General features: G+C 46.2%; 5 protein-coding genes and 2 pseudogenes across 6 annotated transcripts in view; 6 read left to right on the top strand and 1 right to left on the bottom strand.

Annotated features, from left to right (window-relative positions):
• The window catches only part of LOC145490481 (uncharacterized), a 73,707-nt pseudogene extending 55,097 nt beyond the window's left edge, over window positions 1-18,610 (top strand). The window contains exon 4 of the transcript XR_014049704.1: window positions 16,789-18,610. The product of XR_014049704.1 is annotated as an uncharacterized LOC145490481 (transcript). The remainder of the gene's footprint in view (window positions 1-16,788) is intronic.
• LOC145491002 (kelch-like protein 2) overlaps window positions 1-25,316 on the bottom strand; it is a 167,416-nt gene that overhangs the window by 15,908 nt on the left and 126,192 nt on the right. The gene's annotated exons all lie outside the window — the stretch shown is intronic.
• LOC145489491 (uncharacterized) lies at window positions 3,527-4,326 on the top strand. Its single transcript, XM_081468473.1, has one exon. It carries the CDS (start codon window positions 3,527-3,529, stop codon window positions 4,184-4,186), a length of 660 nt encoding a protein of 219 aa, XP_081324599.1. The 3' UTR covers window positions 4,187-4,326.
• On the top strand, window positions 5,719-6,261 carry LOC145489492 (uncharacterized). The gene has a single exon (XM_081468474.1). It carries the CDS (start codon window positions 5,723-5,725, stop codon window positions 6,218-6,220), a length of 498 nt encoding a protein of 165 aa, XP_081324600.1. The 5' UTR covers window positions 5,719-5,722; the 3' UTR covers window positions 6,221-6,261.
• Window positions 10,859-14,590, top strand: LOC145489490 (uncharacterized). Its single transcript, XM_081468472.1, has one exon. It carries the CDS (start codon window positions 12,071-12,073, stop codon window positions 14,588-14,590), a length of 2,520 nt encoding a protein of 839 aa, XP_081324598.1. The 5' UTR covers window positions 10,859-12,070.
• Window positions 19,428-24,047, top strand: LOC145490480 (uncharacterized). The gene is made up of 7 exons (XM_081469591.1): window positions 19,428-20,153; window positions 20,185-20,438; window positions 20,519-20,617; window positions 22,223-22,338; window positions 22,668-22,750; window positions 23,361-23,430; window positions 23,980-24,047. Exons 2-7 carry the CDS (start codon window positions 20,377-20,379, stop codon window positions 24,045-24,047), a joined length of 498 nt encoding a protein of 165 aa, XP_081325717.1. The 5' UTR covers window positions 19,428-20,153; window positions 20,185-20,376.
• Window positions 24,256-25,316, top strand: part of LOC145490479 (uncharacterized) — a 56,514-nt pseudogene continuing 55,453 nt past the window's right edge.

Here is a 25,316-nt window from a genome sequence, read left to right as displayed (position 1 = left end):
ACCACATTCAATATATTCCCGTGCGCAAAGACGTCCTCGACATAATAGAGGTGCAAGTGGCTGAGACAACTGGAGAACTGGTGAGTTTTGGAGACGGCAATACGATCGTGACGTTACACTTTAAGAAAGAATGATCGGTGGAACGCTGGTACGATTTCATCCCGATAAGATTAAGCAATCCGGAGACGGATTCGGCATGGCTTGGAGAGGTGTCAAGAAACGAGGTCCCGGCGTTCTCAGAGACTCTATCACCGAGGCGGCCACGGAAGGTCTGAAAGGTTTAAATGCGGGAGGCAAGGGAGGAAAGCCCAATTGGAGAGGTGGACTCGCCGGGGTCAAGAGAGGAGCGAGACGTGCCGTGAAACGTAAAGCGACGCAAGAGATCAAACGGGCGTTGACGAAAAAAGTGAGAAAAGACCTATTTGGAGTATGAATCCCATTTACTCGAGGCGCGTGAGACTTATCCCGATACGACGAACGTATAAAGGCGGATCGATCTTCCCGTCCCGATCAAAACGCCCGAACTATCGTTGGGTGCAGTCGGCCCTGAGAAGGAGACGAAGACGACGTAGACGATGACGGACATCGTGGCTCATGCCCGGTCGGCGGGGGTTCGTAACCCTCGCCTGAACATGTTCAGTACCCCTCCCACAGACGTCAACATGTCGTCTCGACGTTTGGTGAGAATCAACCCGTTCAATACGGGGATCAATCCAGTGACCTTCCAAGTCGATCCTCAAGAAGACTTTATCGACTTGAACGAGAGTTTCTTCGAAGTGGAATTGACCGTCAAGAAAAGTGACAACACGAATCTGCTGACTGCGGATATCCTGGGACTCGCCAACAATCTGGCCCACACCCTCTTCAAACAGATCAATGTGAGATTGAATGGTACTCTCATCAGCCCCCAGACGGATACTTACCACCTCAAAGCCTACATCGAGACACTGTTGAACCAAGACCGAGACGACGGTGAATCGATCCTGACACCCAGTGGTTGGTACAACTGTCTCGGTGTACCCGACGACGGAGATCCCGACGAATTGACTGCCAATAAGCTGGATACGACTCACGACGATTACAAAGCTTTACCCCAAGATCTCAAGAACCTAGTACAGGGTCGACTCCAGTTTCTAGATGGAGATGCCGTGACTTTGAGGTTCAAACCTTTCCTGGAAGTGTTTCATCTCAGCAAGTTACTGTTACCTGGCGTGCAGATACAGATCGACATGTACTTCAATACCCCAGCCATGTGGACCGTCCGATGGGCCGGTGCCAGTACTCTGAGACTGACTGAAGCCGACGTGAAAGTGAGATTGTTCCTGTCTCAAGTGAGAGTGACTCCCTCGGTGTACCGAGAGATCATGACCAGCCTGAAAGGTGGAAGAGTGGCCACTTATCCCACGGTGAGAGGGGAAATTCGTACTTACTCTCATCCCAACGACAATCGTCATTTTGAGTGCAGCAATCCTTTCCACAATAAGCTACCTAATAGACTAGTGGTGTTGTTGATGAAACAAGCCGCCTTCAACGGAACCATCACAGAGAGTCCGTTCAATTTTGGAAAATTCAATCTGGCTTCCATCAAACAATTGGTGAGAGGTGAAGAGTACCCCTACGAGACCCTAGAACTCCAACACGATGGGGACAGTAAAGATCAGAGAGGCTACTACAGATTCCTCCAAGCCTCAGGAGCTTTGTGCAGGGGAAAAGGAAACATGGTCAGAAAAGTGGATTGGGGACACGGTAAGAGATGCAACGTGTTCGTATTTGACAACACAGCCAATGGATGTTTGGACAGTCCAAAGTTGAATCCCAAGCAAGAAGGTGAACTGCGTCTGGTGATCGATTTTGGAGCCAATCCGGGAGCAAACCTGACCATCTTGTTGTACGGCGAATTCGAGAACTTGCTGGAGATCAACGAGAACCGAGTCGTCATCTACGACGTGTACCAATGAGAAGAAAAAATGGAGAAAGTAGCCTTGAATAATATACAATTGGATCATTTGGCACGGACGAATCCGTCACTACGCTGTGTATTTTACGGCACGGTTCCTTGCGATCGACTTCCCAGGACACTGCCACAAGAAGGACCGACCGCTTACATCGTGAACACGGACCCTCACGACAAACCGGGCGTGCATTGGATCGCTTTGTGGGCCGACAAGAACAAGTGCGAGATACTGGACAGTTACGGTCTACCGTTGGACGCGTACGGAACCGCAGAACCGATCCAAGAATGGTTGGACCGTCATTTCAGGTACCAGATTCACAACGGCAGGAGTCTACAGTCCCTGTTCAGTCAGAGTTGCGGCGGCTACGCCCTGATGTTCCTGATCGACCGAGCCGAAGGTCGTGACATGAACGATTTCTTGAATCGTTTTAAGAAAAACGAGTTTGTGGAGAACGATCGTAAAGTAGGACACATGTTAGAACGTTTGATCGTGGACGAGTTGGACTGGCGCAAGATTTGTAAAACCCCGTGTCACCAGGACACGTGCGGTTCCTCCAGAGGAGTGCGTCATTTGTTATAAAGTAAGCTGTTCGAAATAAAAGATGTTCATTTTCGAGAGAACAAGGATGTTGCGTGGTGAAGTCAGATGGTTCCCTCGATTCCTAGAACTGTGTCGAGAAGAGAGTCTGCTCTTGACCTCGGACGATCCTCGTCGAAAGGTCCTGGAACGCATTTTGGATTGCGACAGTTACCGTCGAGTCCGATTCATACTGGACCAGGAAAAAGATCATTGGCTTCGATACGTTCTGTTCCACTAGCGCGCGAGAGCCAGACATCAAACGGACGCTTGGCGAGACTATAAGTGTCACCCGTACTGGCACGTTCTTCGCTACGGCACTAAGTTCTTACACCATCACTTTGCGAATGCATAAAAGGTGCGACGGAAACCCAAATCGTTCATTATGGAGTTCCCTACAAAACAAGACACGTCATGGATCTTCAGTTTCGAGGGCATAGACACTTGGACGACGTGATAGCCAGGTTAGAAAAACGATACGGAAAAGCTGGTAAAAAGACGCCTCAACCCAGTGCGGCTCATTTCAAGAAAAACCAACCGCCAAAAAGACGGCTCGATCTTAAAATACTTCAACCCGCGAGAAGACAAGTGTCTTTTCAACCGCCGGCTGTCCTTGACACAGGTGAATTACCAGCTACTGTGACCACCCGTAGGAAACGCAAGAGAGCGCCCACCATGCCGAGGCTTTCCGAGAAAGAAGATAGGAAAAGAAGAATGAAAAAGAGGCATTGGTACGAAGACAAGTTCGGAGATTTGAGTAAATTCGCCAAGAAACCTCGAAAAAGGAGATCGGCGCCTGCCAAGCGTCCCAAGAGAGCCGCCGCCAAGAGAGCCATGGCCAAGATCAAGAGTCGTGCCAAGAAAAAACCCATCTGTTTCAATCGTAGGGTCACCCTATTGGGTCTGTTGAGACGCATCCCGGCCGTCAAGACCCCATTGGCCAAGTTGTTCGGATAAAAACGGAGCGTCTCGAGACCCTGGACCATTTCAAGATCATGGAACGACGCAAAGCGTTTCAATTTCACACTCCGTCGAGTTTGTTGATAGCGGGTCCGTCGGGTTGCGGCAAGACGGTGTTCACTACCAAACTGCTCTTGGAGAACGGCGACTTGTTCCAACAAACACCGAAGAGTATTCGTTACTGCTACGGATCGTGGCAAGATGGTTTCCAAAAGCTCAAGAAGGGTGGGGTCAAGTTTTACGAAGGCATCCCTGACAGCGAACAGTTACCCCGATGGTTTCCTGGAGGGGGTGTGTTGGTACTGGACGATCTGATGGACGAGGGTGGCAACGACAAGCGCGTGTTGGATCTCTTCACCAAACACTCGCATCATCGGAACATCACGGTGCTTTACCTGTGCCAGGATCTATTCCCCAACGGAAAATTCGCCAAGACCATTTCCCGCAACGCTCATTACATCGCGGCTTTCAAGAACCCTCGGGATCAGTTGGGGATACGAAATCTATTACTGCAATCGTTTCCCACGCAATGGCAGGACGTGTTGGACACGTTTCGAAAGGTCACCGATCGACCTTACGGCTACATGCTATTGGATCTTCATCCAGTCAGTCAGGACGATCAACGCGTCCTCAGCCATGTGTTAAAAGACGAAGGATTCGTACGATGCCATCAGTTTGCGACACCGTCATGTTGAGGAGCGAAGTCGAGTGGTTTCCGCTTTTCATTGCCATATGCAAGACCAGACTCAAATACTGCATGAATCCCAATGAGCTGGACTACGAACCGATGAGACAGGTCGCAGAATGCGAGAGTTACCGTCAAGTACGGTCCATCATAAACGCATATAACGGTGAGGGTTTCGATTATTTGGTTCATACGCAAAGAGTACTCGCCGAGAAGAAGATAGAAAGAGAGAGAGGAATAGACAAAAATGAGCTCTTACGGTAGTGATGATTTCAACCTATCGGCTCTGAACGATTATTCGCCTTGGGGGACACCGAATCGGACGAGTACTCCGATTCCGCCTGCAGCGGGTGTGGGTGTGAGTCTGAACGCTCTTTCACCGCTATCGTCACTGCCAACACCGCCCCTGCCAAATGTCTCGCCCGTCGGAGTAGGCACTCCTGGCTCGGGTGCGTCACAGACCAACGTCACGGTGGCTGTCGGCAGTGCTGGATCAGTGTCGCGCTCCAACGTCACAGCGGGTGTCGGTGCACCCAGGATAACAGACGCCACACCTTTGGCACGAGCTGTTCGAGGAGGGAAACGACCGAGACGCGTCCCACGTCAAAATACGCCGACGTCCTCCAGTGATTCAGGCAGCCGCAGAAGAAGTAGCGCTAGTGGTAGTGGAAGACGCAGAGGTAGAGGCAGAGGCAGAGGAGGCGGAGGTGGAGGTGGAGGCGGAGGTGGAGGTGGAGGTGGAGGTGGAGGCGAAGGTAGTGGTGGTGACTCCACACCGCCTTCGTCGATTCGATCGGGTCGAGGAGGAAGAAGGAGGCGAGGAGACCGTGTTCTCGACCAAGCCCAGATGCAGCAACAATTGGAAGAGATTTTACGCCAACAACAACAGACGGCCGCGGGTCGTCGCATTGCAGGCATCACGACCACCAACACGATAACGACCACCTATAAAAACGGACAACGTCCTACCGTCACACTTAATTCGACCAGTGTACGTAACTGAGAACAACGATGAGAAGACGCCGTCGTCGACAGAAAAGGAGAAAGCAATGGGGCGGTGCTCTTGCGAATGCCTTGTCTGCGATGTTACCCATTGGCAAAGGGGGTGCCTTGGGATTGGCCAAAGCGTTGGGTGGCCGCGCTGTGAAAACAGGAATCCGAGCTGGAACGACCGCTGCCATTGGTGCTGCGGGAGTAGGCGTGGGTCGCGGGATCCGAAGACTCGTGAGACTTAAGAAAAGACGACCCCCTCGCCGATGAAAAACCATTCGAATCAAGATGTTGAGGAGTGAAGTCGAGTGGTTCCCCTACTTCCTGCATCTATGCCGATGCTCTCGCTCCTACTGGGATGCGACCAGCATGGATCACGAAGACATGAAACGTATCGCGGACGAGTGCGATAGTTACAGACAAGTCCGGGACATCCTGAACCAGTCCGTGGAAACCGCCTTCAAGGACGAGATCTGGGAATACAAGCAACAGGCTAAAAGGATCGAACGTCCCGATAGAAAGTCAGACTACGTTTGGCACTGGTTAGAGAAGAGTCATGAGTACTTCTGTATGTTTATTGGATGAACCTTTCAACACCGTGGTGGATTTGGATTCCCTGAAACGTTTGGACGGTTTGTACGCTTTCTACCACAAGTATTGGTGGTGTCGAAGGCTGATGTTCGGTTACTACAAGTTGTGTAACGCCATTCTCAACGGACTGGCCTTACTGACTGTGGCCGTGAGTATCGTCTTGGGATCCGTGTGGAAAGACGGGTACACGGTGGTAGGATTGACGGCTTTCGCCACCTTACTGAAAGGATGGAACGATTTCAAGAAGTACTCGTTCAAGATGGACATGACCCAATTCGCTTACACGACGTACGAAAAGACGCTGACAGAACTTAGGAACTACGCTCTCGGTGGTGTGGAGGAATTGGATGGGTTTTTGACCAAGATGCAAACGTTGGACGACGTGGTAACGGATTTCACACCTCCCACGTACCACCGATACGTTCGAAACTACGACATACGATTTCGTCACGTGCCGCTATAAAAAACGACATCGCGGTAATAATCTTCATTCGTAACCAACATGCCAAAGAGGTCGAGGAGAAAGAAAGCGTCTTCGAGAAAACGTAGAACCACCACCACTAAAAGAAGACGGTACCAAAGGGGAGAAGGAGTTGTCAGTGTGGTGGCGGGTTTACCCAAGGCGGCTTGGAGTATCACCAAAGGCATCGGAAGCCTGAGAGAAAGACAAGAACGGGCGCATACCAGAAGGATGATGGAACGGATGAGACGAGGCGAAAAGATTCCACACAAGGGCGAAGAGTTCCGTTGCTCCATCATGTGAAATAAAAGGACGAGGATCGGCGTCATTCACCTCACTCGTCACCATGAAGACTCGTAGGAGGAGGAGGAGGAAGAGGAAACAAAGAGGTGGAGGTCTAAAACCAACTCCGGCGGAAGCCGCGATTCTGAAAAGAAGATTTAAACAAGTAGCCCAAGGTTACAAAAAATACCAAAGAGCCAAACGACAATTTGCAAGAGATAGTTTTTCACCATTTGGCATATGGAATCCTATCTACAAGAGAATGGCAAGAAATATGCGATAAAAGGAGTACGCCAATCCGATCGTACGCATAAGTCCACGATGAAGCGGTTACGACGACAACGTCAGTTCTTGACGCGCGTCCTGAAAGAAGCCAATCGGAGAAAACGTCAACGGATGTTGCAATACGCCGACAAAGATCAGATCAACGCCATCAGCGAGATGGTTCTCAATTTGCTGAAAAAGAGGATCCCCATCAACGCAACGACTTATGGGAAACTGAAAAGACATAAAAAGGTTTTGCGTGAAGTGGGTAGACGCAAAAACTCCCTCAAGCGTCGAAGAGAACATCTCCTGAGCCAAAACGGAGCGGGGTTCTGGAGCGGTTTACACGGTTGTTTCAAAGCATGTTGTGTACGGTGAAAGGACGCAGCGAAGACGGTTATCCGCTGGAGGGGGTCGACGTCATACCCAATTTCCCACCGAGAGAAGAAGAGTCCAATACCATTCCTAAACTCGTGCAGTTGTTGCAAGACGCCAATCGTCGCGAAGCCCGATGGAAAGACTCGTACGAGTTCTTGAACAAGAGATACCACGACCTGTATCAAGAGTACATGGCTTTAAAGTTCGGTGACTTCTGCCAAACCTGTCAAACGAAACGAGATACCACGCCGCCCGGTGGGTGCATCGAGTTGTGCAGGGAGTGCGGTAAAGGCAAGCAAACCGTTCAAAGTCTCAAACTCGAGTTGGAAAAGAAAGACGAATCCATACGGTACTGGCAAGACTGTTACGAGACGGCCTTGAGAGAATTGTCCGAGTTTCCTGACACGAACCTGAGTCAGGTATGAACGAAGTCATGATGGTACCCGTTCAAGAATTCAATCGTTTGCAAGATTATTACAAGGGTAAGATCACACAGAGCGCCTTGTTGAACAAAGCGGGACGTCTGGCCGCCGAAGAACATCTCATCTTGAACGACAAACGTATCCCCGACAGCATGGCCGTCAAGATGACCAAACCCATCGCCACCGAGGAAGGTAAACTGGTGAAACGCATACGGACGGGTAAAAGTGGTCCCATCTCGTACCAGGGAACGACAGAACCCGAAGGCATGGCCGACGCACCCGTCGAAAGTCTGTTGAAACAGATCCTCAAGGGAGTCAACCAACCACCCGCAGCCCCAGTGGTCATCCCACCACAACCACTTTCCACGACAGGTCTTAAAAAGGAGCTGAAAACCCCCAAACCATCCACGTCAGGTTTTAAAAAGGAGTGGAAGACTACCAAACCTACCATTCCACCCAAACCAGTCACGTTAGGTAAAACTCCCATATCGTCCAAGAAAGTTCAAAAAGCACCCATATCCGATAGAGCCAAACGTGTACTGAAATCACTCGGTATTGACTACGACGACGGCGGTTACAGCCCCAAGGGCAAGGCAAAGAAGTACAAGAAGGCCAAACCGACAGCCGCAGAAAAGTGACAAGCAGGGTGGGAAGATTTCGAGCCCTGGAGAAAGGGACTGGACTATGACTCGGATTAAGAAGAGGAAAAAGGCACCAGCCCTGAGGAGAAGTACCCGACGTCGCCGACGTCAACGAGGGTATGGGATCGACATCCAAAAATGGTTGGCCAAGACTGGGATCGAGTTTCATTGGCCCGGTTATCAGTACATGGGACCTGGTACCAAACTGAAGAAACGTCTGGCGCGAGGAGACCCGGGGATCAACCGTCTGGACCGACTGGCCAAACAACACGACATTGACTATTCCAGGGCCAAGAACTTACAGGACAAATGGAACGCCGACACCAAGATGATCCAAGCTATCGACAAATTACCCGGACGTAAAACCATGACAGAACGCATTGTTAAGAAAATCATGCAAACCAAGAAACGTTGGAAATTGTAAACTTTATTGTTGTAATTAAAGAAAGTTACACACTTTGTTGTTTTTTCAAAAAAGAGTCTCTTTGTTTTCTTCTTCAACTCTCGCACGTCATGCCATTGTGGTACAGAGTATTCGAGGCATTCGGTGTCACAAACAAACGTTCGAACCTTATTTGGTCCCCGAACGTCGACGAAGATATGAACAACAACCGAAACCTAATTCTGGAGGTGAATTCGAACACCAAGAAAGGGGTGTTGAAATAAAAATGCGATACACCTCCATGCGTATATGATCGTACGAAATGACATTGAGGGGAAAGAACACGGTGCCGTGAATGTACATGGGACTTCGAAACTCCGAGGATCGCACAAAGTCCTCCATCTCGTGATAGTACTGGAACCACACCGTGACAGGAATGGGATAAGGCAAATGATTCCAGGAACGCGTCAAGGAATTGTGCGTGTCGAAGGGTTTTCCATGGTCTCTCATATAGGTAAGGGCGTCATGAATCATTCTGCGATGAGTGTCCACTGCGAATGAAAAAACAGTGTCAGGTCCATAGTCCGTCCTCCTGGTAAAGCGAGGGACCCCCAGGAAAAGGCAGTAGACACAGTTGCTGAATCTCAATATCCCTTTGTCCTTCCACGCGTCTAAAGAAGAGTCTGAACCTTTGAATTCGGATCAAGTTATACGTATAATAAGGGGTATTGTAAATGAACAGACGGTAAAAAATGGTTCTGACCTCTCGGGTCGGTTCCACGGGGAGACGCAGACTACCGTGAATGTACAGGTCTCGATCCCGATACAGAGTCACGAAATTTCTGAGAAAGGTATAATAACGTAGCCAAACGCCAGGGTCCAAGTCATACGGCAAATTATTCCACAAGTACGACCCCTCGCAATGGCAGTGGTTAGGTCTACCCTCACTACGATATCGCTCAATCTCACGATCCATTCTAACTAAACGATCACTCGTACCTGCCGTTAACTGGTGCTCCTCATGATCATCTTCCTCGAGTTCCTCGTCGGTTTCCAACACGACCTCAGGCTGATTGTCGCCGATCACGCGTCGGCAGTTGCCGCAGTTCAGAACCCATCTCTCCATATCCTGGTAACAACGTCGATGCATCCACACACCGCAGCAAGGAGTACGCTGGCACGATGCCAGAGAATCGACGTGAATATCTCTCTGACAAATAAAACACACTTGTTGAATCGGTGTTTCTTCGGGTATACGACCCTGAAGGCGACGACTACGTCTCGGTGGTTCGTCGTCATCGTGTGATCGTGCACGACGACGACGACGACGACGACGTACTCGTCTCGGTGATTCTTCGGGGCACTGACTTCGAGGTCGGCGGCTGCGGCATCCAGATTCAGTCTCCATCACCAAAACTGAAAAATGCCGAATGCGTTTGCCGCGCTTTATGTCAATCATGCACCAATCAAAACGAAAAAGGCCGACATCACGTGTACAGGGTAGACCCAGGGGATAGGGGGTATCCCCCTACCACGCCCACCTCACGGTCGGAGACTGGGCCCAGGTCGAGTGCAACCTGGGATCCAGTTTTACCGTAAGTATAAAAAGATCGGCTCGAACCGTTCACGGCACTCTGAGTTTTTGACTTGTATCGAGCGCTTAAAATCATGACAGAGGAGCTGACCGACGAGGAGATGAACCAACTGATGGATCAACATGAAGCAGTGAGTATGACGTGCACCCTATGTAAGAAAGTCATCCTTAGAACCGAAACCTGCGGTCGTACCAAGTGCTGCCGTTACTACGTGCATTTCGATTGCTTCGTCGGGGCACTCGATGATCAGATGAACCAGGGGGTGAACAACGAGAAGTTGCACTGTCAGATCTGTCACACACCGTGCTATCTAAGTACGTTCGTGGCTTCCCTAGACAACTGACGACATCTTTTTTTGCCACGCCTTCTTTCACAGAGTTACTGGGATTGTCTTCCCCCTGAGATGCAGGCCTACATCCTTCACCTCAGAGAGTCCCAGTCTCTCATCGAGAGGCGTGAACGTGAAATTAGGCGAGAGCTTTGTAACGAGATTGGAGCCTTCGCCCAGGTCAAAGCAGAATGGGGACTAGGTGCAATCAAAGTAGTTATAGAGACATGTCTGCTAGATTATTGTCCCAAAGGAAGAGTTCCAGGAATGGAAAATAAGCACATGGTCGTGTATGGATCCCACACGGACGAACACAACTTTAAGCGAGCAATATTTTTAGGGTACGGGTTAAATCATGCTTATCTCAGAATACCGGACGTTAAGAGATTGATATCCTCACCCCCCACAGAATAGCAATTACTGGGATCGATTACCTCATGAACTACAGGACTACATAATGCGCCTAGCCAGGAATCAAATCCTACTCGAGCGCAGAAGAAACAAAAAGTTACGACGTCTTCTCAAGGAAATAATAGAATACGGCAAACTGAAAGAACAATGGGGCATAGGACACATTAAGATTGTTCAATGTCGATGTATTTCACCATGTTGTATAAAAAAGAAGAGAATAGACAGATTTCCACATATAAAAATATACGGATGTTACATCGACATTGACGACAAACCCCAAAAAACGTATTTATCTTGCACTATAAAAGAGGCCAAGAAACGCGTCCCCATAGAAAAGACTTTCCTCTACCCTGATCGCTCCACCAAGTACGCCAATAATAGGTGGTCAAGAAAGCGTTCCCACTCTCTTACAGAGCCACTGGGACAGGCTACCAACAGAGATACAGTGTCATGTGATCGACTTGGCAACCTGGCAACACATATTCGACCGCAGGAACAATGAACCATTGAACAAACTTCACGAACAAATTGTATATTACGATATACTGAAAAAACAATGGCAGTACGGTCACATAGAAATACGAACGAGTAAATGCGGACCAAACTTGTGTAATTGTAACAAGGTTTATGAAAGAGTCTCTCATCACACTGCTGTATATGGTCATTATGTCAACAATCGTGACGAGAAAAGGAGAATCTATTTAGGAATTAGGTTTAATGACGCGTTAATCAATATACCCGACAAAAAATTGTTATTGTCAGATACTTTGCTTGGAAACCTGACAGTAAAAAACAACCAATAAAAACGTTGTGTTCATTGTCTTCACAGAACAGACGGACCCACGACGAAGCCCTCTTCGACGACGATGACGACTGGATCTTCGATCCGGCTCTCGACCGAGTGATAATCCAAACCGGAGGTGGTGGTACAAGACCCCTCCTAGAATTTGAATTAAGACCCGTAGGCGCTAGACGTAACTGGAGAAATGTCCTCAACAAACAACGATTCGAAGCCACACTCAGACAACACAGAGACGTGACTCCCAGGGACAATCTAGGCCAAGAATTGACTCAGGCCCTTCAACGATCCATCGAGCAACAAATCGCTCAGGATCCTACCCTGACACCCAACTCCACGGTCCATTTCACCATGCAGTCCAGTGCCTTCACGCACGCCTTTCAATCCACCACTTTCACCGTGCGAGAATTCGAAGAAGGGAGTGAAAGACTAGACACTTATCTCCAGTCTCTCGCGGCCAAACTCAACTCCAACGAAGAATTCACCCCCGACGACACGTTTACCATGGAAACCACTTTCATACGCACCCCAGGTCGCGGGAGCGGGCATGGAAAACGATACAAACCGAGTTGTGCCGCCGTACGGGGGGTCGTCAAACGGTCGCGCGTGACCATCAAAAATAAAGACAATCTATGCTGCGCTCGCGCCATCGTCACCATGAAAGCCCTGGTAGATGCTGACATGAATCCACGAGACCAAGATTACCACAATCTCAAACAGGGGCTACCCGTCCAAGAGCGATTGGCCAAAGAACTCCACCGTCTAGCCCACGTACCCGAAGGACCTTGCGGCATTCCAGAACTGCAGCAATTTCAGGCCGCGTTACCTGGGTACCAACTCAAAGTCCTTTCCATCGATCCGCCCCACATGCTCATCTACGCGGGACCCGAACCCTCGGACAAGATCATTCGTCTCATCAAAGAAGACAGTCACTACGACGGATGTAACTCGTTTAGTGGGTTCCTAAGCAAATCCTACTTCTGCGACGAATGCAATCGAGGATACGATCACGATGACTTTCAAAATCATTCCTGCAACGGTAAATGGTGCCCCGCCTGCAAACGAAAAGACTGCCCCGATTTCCTCGAAGCCAAACGACCCCTAGCACGTGGCAAGTTTCCTGCACCCACCTCCATCTGCCGATTGTGCCACAGAAAATTCTTCGGAGACCAATGCTACAACTACCACCTGCAACGGCGGAGCCTCAACATTCCATCCATATGCGACACTTACAAAAAGTGTCCGGACTGTTGCCACGTCTACGAACCAAAGGACAGGAACAGGCGAGGAGGTGACCGTTTCACCCCCGATCACGCATGCGGATGGGGTGAATGCCACATCTGCGAAAAGAAAGTCTTTCTCCCAACGCACCGATGTTACATCCAACGCATCCCCGAAGACGAAGACGAGCCCAAAAAGAAACGCGTGCCGCGCGACGAAGTCAAAGGTCGACCCTTCGAAGAACCCGAACCCGATGATCCAGACACACGCGTCTGGGTGGACCGAGATCCGCCCCTTCAAGTGTACTGCGACTACGAGGCCATCACCGACGCCGAAGGGAATCAGACACCCATTCTACTCTGCTTGGAAGACGATGAAGAGGATCAATTCTGCTCCTTCTACGGTCCCACCTGCACCGCTGACATGTTCGACCACCTCGAATCACTCGCTGTCGACGTGGACGGAGACGATCGGGACGTCATCGTCCTCTTTCACAACCTCAAAGGCTACGACGGGATGTTCATCTTACAACACTGTTACGCCACGCATCGAGAAGTCACGGACCAAATCACCGTAGGCACCAAGATACTGACCCTGAGATCCGACAGACTGACTTTCAAAGATTCCCTCTGCTTTCTCCCGTTCCCGCTGGCCAACTTTCCCGCCACCTTCGGAATCAACGAACTCTGCAAGGGATTCTTCCCGCACAAATTCAACACCCTAGAAAACCAAGAGTACGAAGGACCCATGCCACCGCGAGACATGTACGATCCCGACGGCATGTCCGCCAAAAAGAAAGCCGAATTCGAACACTGGTACCAAGAGAAAGTCAACGACAACTACCATTTCGTACTAAGACAAGAAATGGAAGCTTACTGCGAGTCGGACGTCAAACTCCTCAAAGCGGGCTGTCAAAAGTTCCGGCAAGAATTCAAACAAAAAGCCGACTTTGACCCCATGGAGAAATGCGTCACCATCGCCTCCGCATGCAACCGATTCTGGCGCAAGAAACTCGTACCGACCAACACCATCGCCTCCAGACCCCCTCGAGGATGGCACGGGGCACGATCCAATCAGTCCGTCAAAGCCCTGAAATGGCTAGCCTGGCAAGAACACCTGTTACAACACACCGACCAAGGCGATCGTATCCACACCGTGCGAAACGGGGGTGAAGTCCGACTAGCCAATCATCTCGTGGACGGATACGATCCTACCACTCGAACCGTCTACGAATTCCACGGATGTCTATGGCACGGATGTCCTCGATGTTTCCCTCTAAAACGAGACAGATATCCCATCTGTCACGCCGATCGCACCCTACACGAAGTCTACGAGTCCACACTCCGCAAACACGACCTTCTCAGTCGCCAAGGCTACCAGCTCCACGTCAAGTGGGAATGCGAGTGGGACCTGGAGGTCAAAACCGACCCAGATCTCCGCAAGTTCCTAGACACGTTCCAAATCGTCCACCCCCTAGAACCACGAGAAGCCTTCTTCGGAGGGCGCACGAACGCCGTCAAACTGCATCACGTGACCAATACGGTCCAAGGAGAGAAAACCAAGTACGTCGACGTGACGTCGCTCTACCCCTGGGTCAACAAGGAATGCGAATACCCCGTAGGACACCCACAAGTCATCGTCAACCCGTAAGATCAAGACATTCATCACTACTTCGGAATGGCCAAAGTGGACATACTACCGCCTCACGAACTTTACCATCCCGTTCTACCTTTCAGGCACGGAGGTAAACTCACCTTCCCACTCTGCCACTCGTGCGTGGAACACGAAATGACCAAACCACTCCTAGAGAAATCGCATCGATGCCCTCACACGGCCGAGAAACGCACACTCCGAGGGACCTGGTGCACACCCGAAATCCAGAAAGCCGTTGCCATGGGATACACGCTCAACAAGATCCACGAAGTCCACCATTTCCCGCCAGAACAACGACGTAAAGGACTCTTCGCCGATTACGTGAACACCTGGCTAAAAATTAAACAGGAATCCGCTGGCTACCCAAACTGGTGTAACACCCCCGAAGACAAGGCACGGTACGTGCAACAATACCAACAGAAAGAAGGCATCGCTCTCGATCCGACCATGATCCAGAAGAATCCCGGACGCAAAGCCACCGCCAAACTCATGCTCAACTCCTTCTGGGGCAAGTTCGGCGAAAACCTACACAAACCCACCACCCAAGTCGTCTACAATGCAACGCAACTCTTTGACCTCGTTTCCAATCCCTTCAACGACATACGACAAGTCAGAATCGCCAACGACGAAGCTCTAGAGGTCGTCCACGCCGAACTCAAAGACAATCAACCCGATAACGGACGAATCAACATCTTCGTCGCCGCTTTCACCACCTGCTGGGCTCGTCTCAAATTATACAGCTACCTGGAACTCTTAAAACAACAAGTTCTCTACTTTGACACCGACTCCGTCATCTACTCGCACAAACCAGGTCAAGCCGATGTCCCGCTAGGCGATTACCTGGGAGAGATGACCAACGAACTCGACGACGACGATTTCATCACCGATTTCACCGCCGCTGGACCCAAAAATTACGGATACAGAACCCACCAAGGTAAAGTCTGCTGCAAAGTCAGAGGCTTCTCACTCAATGTACGAGGATCCAGGCAACTCAATTATGACGTCATGAGACAAAATCTACTCGACGAACTCACACAACCTCTCGAGCAACGACGCAACATCAATGTCGTCAACCCCAACTTCTTCTGGAGAAACCCAGCCACCAAACATCTCAAAGTCATCACACGGACCAAACGATACGGACTCGTCTTCGACAAACGCGTCGTAGACACGAACACTTTCATGTCATTTCCGTACGGATACACACCAATGTAATTTTTCACTTCCTGTAATCAATAAAAATCAATTGTGAAACTCACTTCCGGTCTATCTCCTTATTTGGGCATGCGCAAGAGCTGTGACGTCACGGGCGCCATGTTTTGCTACCAAAGGGGCCATCTTGGATTTGCAATTTTAAGAGAATGTATGGGAAAAAAGTGGTCACGTGGTATAATCCCTGGCTCCTGATTGGTTACTGCCCCTATGAGCGTATATTACTACTTCCATCGTAGCGTTCAATTTGCCGGTGCCCATTAATGCACCAGGGTGGAGACTGAGAGGCACTATGAGAGTAAAATGTCTTGCCTGATAAAACCCGAAAATTGGTGAAAGAACAAGAAATACCAACTAAGAAAATGATGACGAAAAAATTCAAAATTTCGCCGGCCGAAATGTCCATTTGGATTTCGTGACATGCTGTTACAAAATCAAATTTTGATAACTATAATTCACTTCCGTTCTTGTAATCTGTACTTATCCAAAAAATACTTGTTCTCTTTGGCTGTATAGAATCGTTTTATCTCGTTAATTTATAGTAATATAATATGAGAATTAGCAACTAAAAGAGAACTTTTGATAAACCGTCCTGAGCCGGGACTGCCCCTTAGATGTTTATCTCTTCATGATGGTAAGCATTAGTAAACTATGTGTTTTTCCTTCCAGCGAATTACCTCCACCAGATTCTTTTCTGAAGATGTACTATTAACGTTTATGGATCTACCTTCATTTCTATTCTAATTAAGCCTCGTTCTATGATAAACTATCTTTCCCTCAAACGTTATTACAAGTGACTTGTATTCTCACCTGAAAATAGCGAAGAATATCTAGGGTGTGTTTGTTTTTCTTTTTGACCGTGAAAAGAGTAACAATCACATACAGTGTACGCATGATAACGAGTAACAATGGGTCATCTTCATTTATTTTCCTGTATGTACATTGAATGACTAAACGAAAGCAACTTCTTTTTCTTTTCATAGTGTATTTGTACCCTTGTATCGTGTGACGCACGGTATTCTCTGTGGCGGCGGCAAGGTTTTTCCAGCCATGGTCCTTGATAACTTTTGACGCAAAACGTTCCAAGTAGAACAGAAAGTGTGCCGTGTACGAGACTAATCACATGTCCCTGCAAGAGAACAATCAACAGCTCTCTTGTACAGAGACATAGATCAGAAGGACTCAGAAGGACTCTGTTTTGATGCGGTAGCTCGTCTATCACTCAGTACTAATACACCGAAATAAAAGGCAACCAATAAAAGTGCTGGAGTTTGTTTGTTTGTTTTATACCTTATTTATGCTGAAGTATTGCCTTTAATTCTCATCATCTTCTTCCAACGCGGCAATTGACTTTGTCCCTGAAAAGTGCCTGTTAATGTAGGTTACACATTATATTAAAAATTACGACACAAGAACTCTGAAGTAAAATTTTCATTAGACTACAAGACGCGTGGGAGGCACGGTGGCCTCATGGTTAGTGCGCTCGACTCCAGAGCGAGCAGTCCAGGTTCAAGCCCTGGCCGGGGCCACTGTGTGGTGTTCTTGGGCAAGACACTTTACTCTCACGGTGCCTCTCTCCACCCAGGTGTATAAATGGGTATCGCGAATTTAATGCTGGGGGTAACCCTGCGATGGACTAGCATTCCACCTAGGGGAGAGTAGAAACACTCCTGGGCGCTTCATGCTACCTACAGAAACCGGGATAAGCTCCGGCCCGATGAGCCACTTGGCTCGTATGCAGACTTTACCTGTCTACATACCAGACGCGGAATTTTCTGCTTCTTCTCTTTGGTGTTGCTCAGAATCAAAAACCCAAGGTAAGCCAATAGCGAAATACGCACTGCCAAAGCCAAGACTTAATGAAAGAAATTTCACACTGCGATAAAAATTATACTTACTCTGGAATCCCGAATTTTCCAACCTCCAAGAGAAACGGAAATTGGTTTTAAAAATCAGTTCAAGAAATCAGGGGTAAAATTGCAGTGTTCGACTGAGGAGGGGAAACAACTTCTGGTCAAGTTATTGCGAGGTTCGAAAAATCGAAGGTTCGAGAAAACGGGATTACACTTAATATGTACCCCACACTTGTTCACTAGTTAAATAGTACATGACAAGATTACCAGGACGAAGTACGAAACCAAAAACACTAACTAAACGAACGCAAATCACCATTTCGTCCATTTACAGCCCCCCTTGCTACTCAGCTTTCAATCACTGGCGGGCGTAAAATGTGTTGACTGCATATTTATATCTAATGGTACCTTTTTGATTCGCTTCGGCGACTAGTTTGGTCGAGCTATGGTTCGTTTTCTGGCGAGCCAGTCCCTACATGAAGAGTTGCTAAGACAGCTCGCTCGCAGGCTAGACGCAGTCAGACAGTGATCATATATTCAATCATAGCGTCTGTTTGGCACGAAGATCATAAACTGGCCTGGCATGATCATATCATTACAAAAGTAAACTCTGCAAATAAGATCCTGCGGCTAATTAAACGTACATGCGGAAATCGGCCACAGACTGCTGTGATACGCAAGCTTTACAGCCATCTTGTGAGACCTCATCTTGAATACGCCTGCGAGATCTGGTCCCCTCACCAAGTCTTTTTACAGGATATGATTGAAAGCGTTCAAAGACGAGCCACGCAACTCATGATCAAAGGAAAATCTTACACGGAACGTTTAAAATCTCTCCGTCTTCTTACCCTTAAGTCTAGAAGGACTCTACTTGACTTAATCTTTTTTTACAAGTGTTTAAATGGTCTTTTAAATATTAACCTATCCATGTTTATTAATTCCAGAGACACTGCAGCATGTAATCTGAGAAATGCTGACCTGTCACTTAAAATTCAATATTCAAGAACAAATATTCTGAAGTGCTCTTATTTCCATAGAACAGTCAAAGCCTGGGACTTTTTACCCTTGCATGTCAGAAAGTCTGAGTCTCTTTCTGAATTCAAACGACTTTGCAAGACGTATGTTTATCAGTTAGATGCTAAATTAACTTAATCTTTCTTCTATTATTATTATTATTATTATTATTATTATTATCGTCCTCACGTAATGTTTGCTTAGAGTCCTTAGGGCCGAGACCATTATTATTATTATTATTATTATTATTATTACCAGTTTTATTGTTATTACTATTATATTCATATTTAATTTTTTTTTTTTTTGTTTTTATTTTTTTGTGGTTTGGGTGGCCATTTGTTAGGGAACTTGTTCCTGTTTTTGGCTTTCCACCTCAGCTTTATATATATGAATATGTATGTATTTCTGTTGAGAAAATGATTAAAGTAAAGTAAAAGAAGATATGCGCGGACGAGAAGCGAACAGTTTTCTGAGAGCGAAGCTCGAGGAAAACAGTAAGCTTCAACGGAAATAGTGCTTCTAAATGCTACCAGTGAGCTTCCAAGGACAAATATCGGAGCAAATTTTTTAAGTCAGATATGGGCTATTTTGTTTATCATCCTCCAAACATTTTTCGAAACACGAGGGATCTTGAAAATTGGGGAATATCGATCACTTGGATATTTGTTTGCCTCACCCTAGAAGCTAAGTGAGTTAGTTTTAAGTAAGGAGTAGCGTTCAACAATATTTCGTCTCTGTTGATTTAATACCTGCAGCTCCACAAGTTTTAACTTTATGCCAATGTTTAGGTCTCAAAGGAGACAAAAGCGCCTTGTTATTCAATCATTGTTTACTACTTGGCAGATTTTATATTTACTCTTGTAAGTGCAGAAATGTTCGACCATCCTCAATAGAATACGTTAAAAAGGTTAGATGCAATTTTAAAATAGAAAAGCATTTTTCAATTATTACGGGAACACAAAACGTATTCCAACAGAAATGGCACAAAATACTCCAGTCATCATAACAGTCCCTTATCTCTCATCTGGACTTTTGTTTAAACAGGCTGAATTTAATTGAACGATATTTAGGTTCTCATTTTCATTTGAACTGCTTTAACTTATTATTTCTCTAGAATGGCTCAACAACGCGCGTAGGGCTTTGGCTAACCGAGGCATGGATCCTCTATGGGAAATGCATTTCCGTGTGACTCGTCCAATGTTCAACGGAGTTGGTCGGGTACAAAGAAATGATCTGATTGAAACTTGAAACAGTAGCTTGTTTGCAATTTGCAGGGCCGTATTTGGTACCGGATGATATAAAAAGCGATGGTTTAGGCTCTCTCTGAAAATGAAATTCAAATAAAAGAATGTTCCATGGAGTCCTCCAAACTCCAGCCATCCCATGATTTTGAATTTTCGATCTATCTCAACTGGCTGCACATCGCTTTCAGTCGACTTCCATTTCCTGTTGGTCGAGTGTGTTCTCAAGTGTGGTGTACAGTCTTTTTCGGCTTCTTTGAACTAGCTACAGTTTACCCCTTCACACTCAAAGTTAGGTTCCAAGTGCACTTAGATTACACTTACAAGCCCTGGTGTATATTCTTCAGTTTTAGCTAAGGTATATTCAGTCACGTGACTCATTTAGACCAGTCGCCTGCGAGCGAATATGTTGGGCCTATGTTGAGTCTGCAGTATAGTCAGTGGCTTATCCCATGGAAACAACATGGCTGTCAAGGCGGCAAATTCCGACACGAAGAATGAGGATGTTTGTCGAGTCTTCAAGATGTAAGTTGAATAATTTTCGTCAAAGGTTATAGTTTTCTGATTCAATGAACCTTAACTGTATTTCACTTATTCTTAATAAGCCTTGAGGAGCAAATAACAAAGGCACACAAGCTCTGTTTGCAGAGACGAAAGGAAACTGAATGTTGTGTTCAGCAATGTCGAAATCTGCTAAAACCATGGTACGTTGATTTGTTTCGGAGAATCTTCATGTAAATTAGAAATTTACCTTATCAATGCTTATGGAGGCAAACAACAATGATCTCAGCTTAAAAGGAAATAACTTGACTTGACAAAACAGACATGCACAGCGATTTGGATGTGCAACCTAACACATCAAAAGGTGACAAAGGATTTATGGGTGACAGGTGATGAGGACAAAAATTAGTGTGCGATGCCTGAAAAGCAACTAAGAGACGTCCCTTGATATCTGTATCTTGTTGTCTAGGGAGGATTTGGTGTACAAGCAATATTTTGACCAAAAATACGGCAATTGCTGCTGTGACAGTTGGTGCCCCACTTCCCTTGTAGCAAGGCAACTCCTCATAAAAGGTCACTTTTCACAAGCGACAGAGTCATATTTGGAGTGGTAATCAGAAGCATAGAGTGATACAGTCCAGTGAAAATTAAACCGACGGAGTGGAAAGCTGAACACCCATTCTGCTTATGACTCCGCTACTTACGATCTAGTGAAAACTAGACTGTCGGAGTCAGAAGCAGAAGTGGAAGAATAAACCAATCGCAATGTTCAATTCTGGGCCTTGTTATTGGTTGGTTCTTCCGCTTCTGCTACTGATTCAAACAACCTAGTTTTCACCGGATCATAAGTGTCAGAGTCGTAAACAGAATCATAAGAAATGGAAATGTTCTCATTCTTCCAACTCTGATTCCATTGAGCTTGTGACTCTGCTCACAGCTCCAATTTTCAATTTTCACTAGGTCGTAAGCTCTCTTATGACTCCGACTTCAAGTCCATTGCAAGTGAAAACCAGCCCTGACCCCCTCCCACTACTCTCTGTAAGGAAAACCTACACAATGTGTTGACCAGGCAAATTTGTAGAGACATTGAAATGCATTCAAAACATGTAGGATGTACAACCTTGTTCTCAGGGTCTCTTTATCTCATCTCCTGGTGCTCTGGGTCTGATGTGAATGGCACAATACCCTTTGACACAACAGTAGAACAAAGAACCTCAAGAGTCCTCATGGGCCCGATGAGGATGAGTGAGTGAGTGAGTGAGGACAAAGAACAGAAACAATTCCCTTACTCCTTAGGCCCCTTAGGCCACAACCTGTAATGCCTGTTATGGCTGACTAGGATTGATTTTCTCTTGATGCTATGTGTGAAATTGCCTGTTGTTGAAAGAATTCACCCACAAAGTAACAAGTTTGCTCTGGGTGTGGAGAACACAGGTACAGGCATCTCAGATCTCAATGACAGCCCTGATGTTGTGGGATGTTTACGGCTGTTATGGTCAATTGTCTTGAGTATAATTTTATAAAGATGTAAAAGCATTTGCATTTGTGATAGGAATGGAAGGTTAATAGACATCATTGTAGAAATTTGTGAGACTGTATGCATGCACAATGTATGCAGCTGGATAGTGTTATTGTTGGATGAGGAAAAAGCAAGGCTCCCTGTAAACTCAGTTTGTTTTGAGAGCTGCCCTTTGGAGTTTTGGAAGCCTCTCTTTATCACCATTTCATTCCCCTTGTCATGTTAAATCAACTTTCTCTAACTCCCAAACAATGTGCTTTCTTTATTGACTTTTTTGTGCTATATGAAGGCCAATGATATCTAAAATGGATAAACAAAATGAACAAAGTGCAAGTGGCACTGGACAGTCGCAAACTATGAAGGGTGGAGGACCCATTACAGGAGACACAGAAGTTGAAATCAAAGATGAAGACTGGACTTAAGGTGTTTTGTTTAGCCATTAGTTTAAACTCTGAGGCGTGATATTACTACACTGGAGTCTGAAATGAGTCCCTTTGTGATTCTCTCCTCCACCAAACTAAAGTCAAAGGTTTACAGTATTATCAAGAATTTTTTTTCAGTATTATCAAGAATTGCTGTAAGTGTTGGGTGTTTGAAATTCAAAGTTTAAACACAGCATCGTGAGAGCTCAGAATGTCTGTTTTAGAGGTTTGATCCAAAGTCTTGAATGAGTGTCAGATCTCACTAGCCTGCCATACCTTTAAACAGTACTTACCTATTCAATTTTATCGTAGCAAAGGAAACTGAGAAGCAAGATTTAGCAGCACTTGAAAGTTTGTTAGCCAAGGCACAAAAAGCAAGGGACATACAGACAAAGGTATGTAGAAATTAACAGTTTCAAAGCCAGAATTGACCTCTATGTTATTTAAACGTATTGGACTTTTTTTGAATCTGGATGACACATAAAGGTGATGCCATTCGGGCAAATGGCAAGTACCTCACTCTCTTAAGCCAGGTTCTGATATCCTGCTGACCTACCTGCTGCCGGTTGGAACTGACTATGTTCAGCGATCTGTTTCAGTGGGTTCCTGGCGCATCTGCAATAGATCGCTGATGTACTCAAATTGGTGCGAAATGCCAATCGAAGTGGCTCAATTTTCTGCCATACCACCTGAAATATGGATTGCGTCATCTTACTGGAGTACGTTGCATCCCCAGATGATGTTCACATAAAATATTTTCATCGCCGACAATCGCCGACAACCACTGGCTTGCCTGTGAAGTTAAACTCAGCTCAACTTCGCAGGGAAGCTGGCGGTCAATGCTTGGGACAGATTATGATTCAGCGATAAATGTTCACATATGCCGTAATGGTGTCCCAGGCCATGCCGGGGGCTATATCCCAGGTATGTCAGCGGCATATGAGAACCAGGCTTTACCTAAAATACCACTAACCTTAAATCTGGGGTTTCCAATTTATTTCAAAGATTGATGAAGCTACTTCCAAAGCAGACCAGAAGAAGAAGATATCCAAAAAGCCTCTTCCTGTAACCACCAGTAAGTACATGTACAACTGTGTACACAAAGATTACAGTTACAATGTAGGATGGCTGCCATTTTTGTAAGGTTCTTTGTGAACAATGAGTACGTGAAAAAAACCATAATCAGGAGAAAATGGCAAAGATGTGCCTCGGCTGGAGGGTTTGTGCAGACACTTCTTTCTGTTAATTTATTTTTGGTCTAGTTGCTCAATACATTAATGGAAAAGAAGGACTGTACATAGTCTAGGATCTTAGCAACTTACTGATATAAGGATTTTGATGTGTAAGAGTCCTGGAAAACTTTAAAATTATTTTTTTTCTTATAAGTGCAATTGATCTATTGAGCACTACATGTAGTTTCAATCCTAGTAATTGCACATTTGTGGCAATGTTTTTGTTGAAGTAAGCTAGAAGTCTTGCTGTTCCTCTTGAATGAGTGGTTAGCCCATTACAGATATACACCAACATTTTGGACGGTTGCCTTAACAACTTCTAGTACCCATGTATACTCTTACATGGAGACAAACACCTTGAGGTTAAAGTTTTGTGCTTGTTAACATTTCAGAGCCTCCCCAGAAGCAATCAATGCAACGAACAACAAAACAAACCAAAACCTTCCAAACCTCAGCTTAAACAGTCTGCACCCATCAGAAAAAACTTGCAACACAGAAGCCTGCCATAAAGAGCACTTACAGTACATCCTGTGGGAGATCCTCCTCAGCAAAGTCCCTCATGCGACTCTCAAGCTCACGGGGGTCTGCTAAGATGTGCCTAAACAGTGTTTTGAACAAAGGTAAAAAGAATACAACTGATTCAAAAGTGGTGTCCAGAAAGCAAGGTAATGTCTTCGTTGTTTGGGAAGAGGGCACAAAGTCAGCATGGGGTGGGAGATGACCTTGATGATTTTCCGACCGTGAAGCAGGGGATTCACTTGCTCCTGGTAGAATTCTCATTTATTTTCTTTAAGGTCCCTCTGTATTCTTGTGCATTGTTTCTATAATAAGAATGGTCAGTGCTGGTCTGCATTACATCCAGAGTAACAAAAACCCCAATCATTATACAGCTACAAGTAGCTCCACGATAAAACCTGTGCTTCCCCTTGTGGGACAGTCTTAATGAGATGGTTTCTAATGGCTTTTTGAATGTTGGCTCTTGATTAAGCAGAGTATATTCTTAGTTTGTATTTTAGCAAAGTGGAATGGAGGTTTAACATAGTGGTGATTGATGATTGTCAAGAATGAGATATATTTACAAATAGTTAAGCCATATACAACTAAATAATAACAGATTGGCTCTGTGACAGTTAACTTGTCATTAACCAATATCAAAGATTCTTTTGCAAGTTTCATATAACATGGTCTGCTACCTGACTTGTTCCCAGTTGCCTCTTGAGAGGTTCATTAAAGGAATAAATGTCAAGAAAGAGTCTGCATGAAATTTCTCAAGGACACCCCTCATGCACTTGCCTCATTAATATTGAATAGACCTCTCAAGGGATGACTTAGACAGACTCAGCTCTCCCATGAAAAGAAGAAAGTAAACCTCCAACTATTTCTGATATGGGGAGGCTCCACCCAAAAGAGGTGCCTTTATCAGGCTTTTGGTAAATTAAAGGGTAGGGATTTCGTAAGTTGAGGTTTATGGCAGGGTAGTGGAATCTGTCATTTACGTATTTAAAAGGGTCTTTAATTAAAATATATTCAAATAGATGTACTTTACGGCTGGATCATTTGATATATTACATGAAAATGACAAGATTTCCTTTTTTGACGACTTGTTCTTAATATAGGCTGGTTATGAAAGCATGTGAAAGGGATACCTTTTTTAATTAAAGGTATACAAAGGGGGTGCATTTTCTTTCAAAATGGTAGACAAAAGGGTGAGGGGTTGCACCTCGGGGTA

The sequence above is a fragment of the Orbicella franksi genome, chromosome 6 (assembly GCF_964199315.1).
Source record: "Orbicella franksi chromosome 6, jaOrbFran1.1, whole genome shotgun sequence".
Lineage (NCBI taxonomy): Eukaryota > Metazoa > Cnidaria > Anthozoa > Scleractinia > Merulinidae > Orbicella > Orbicella franksi.
The sequence above is the reverse complement of the archived record's forward strand: the minus strand, read 5'-3'. Positions and strand labels throughout refer to the sequence as shown.

Coding starts and splice junctions, on each gene's coding strand:
- LOC145489491 (XM_081468473.1), top strand. CDS start 3,527: ATGGAACGACGCAAAGCGTTTCAATTTCACACTCCGTCGAGTTTGTTG.
- LOC145490480 (XM_081469591.1), top strand. CDS start 20,377: ATGGCTGTCAAGGCGGCAAATTCCGACACGAAGAATGAGGATGTTTGT. Junction 20,618..22,222: donor CGAAATCTGCTAAAACCATG/GTACGTTGATTT, acceptor TGCTATATGAAG/GCCAATGATATCTAAAATGG. Junction 22,751..23,360: donor CAAGGGACATACAGACAAAG/GTATGTAGAAAT, acceptor TTTATTTCAAAG/ATTGATGAAGCTACTTCCAA.
- LOC145489492 (XM_081468474.1), top strand. CDS start 5,723: ATGAGTACTTCTGTATGTTTATTGGATGAACCTTTCAACACCGTGGTG.
- LOC145489490 (XM_081468472.1), top strand. CDS start 12,071: ATGCAGTCCAGTGCCTTCACGCACGCCTTTCAATCCACCACTTTCACC.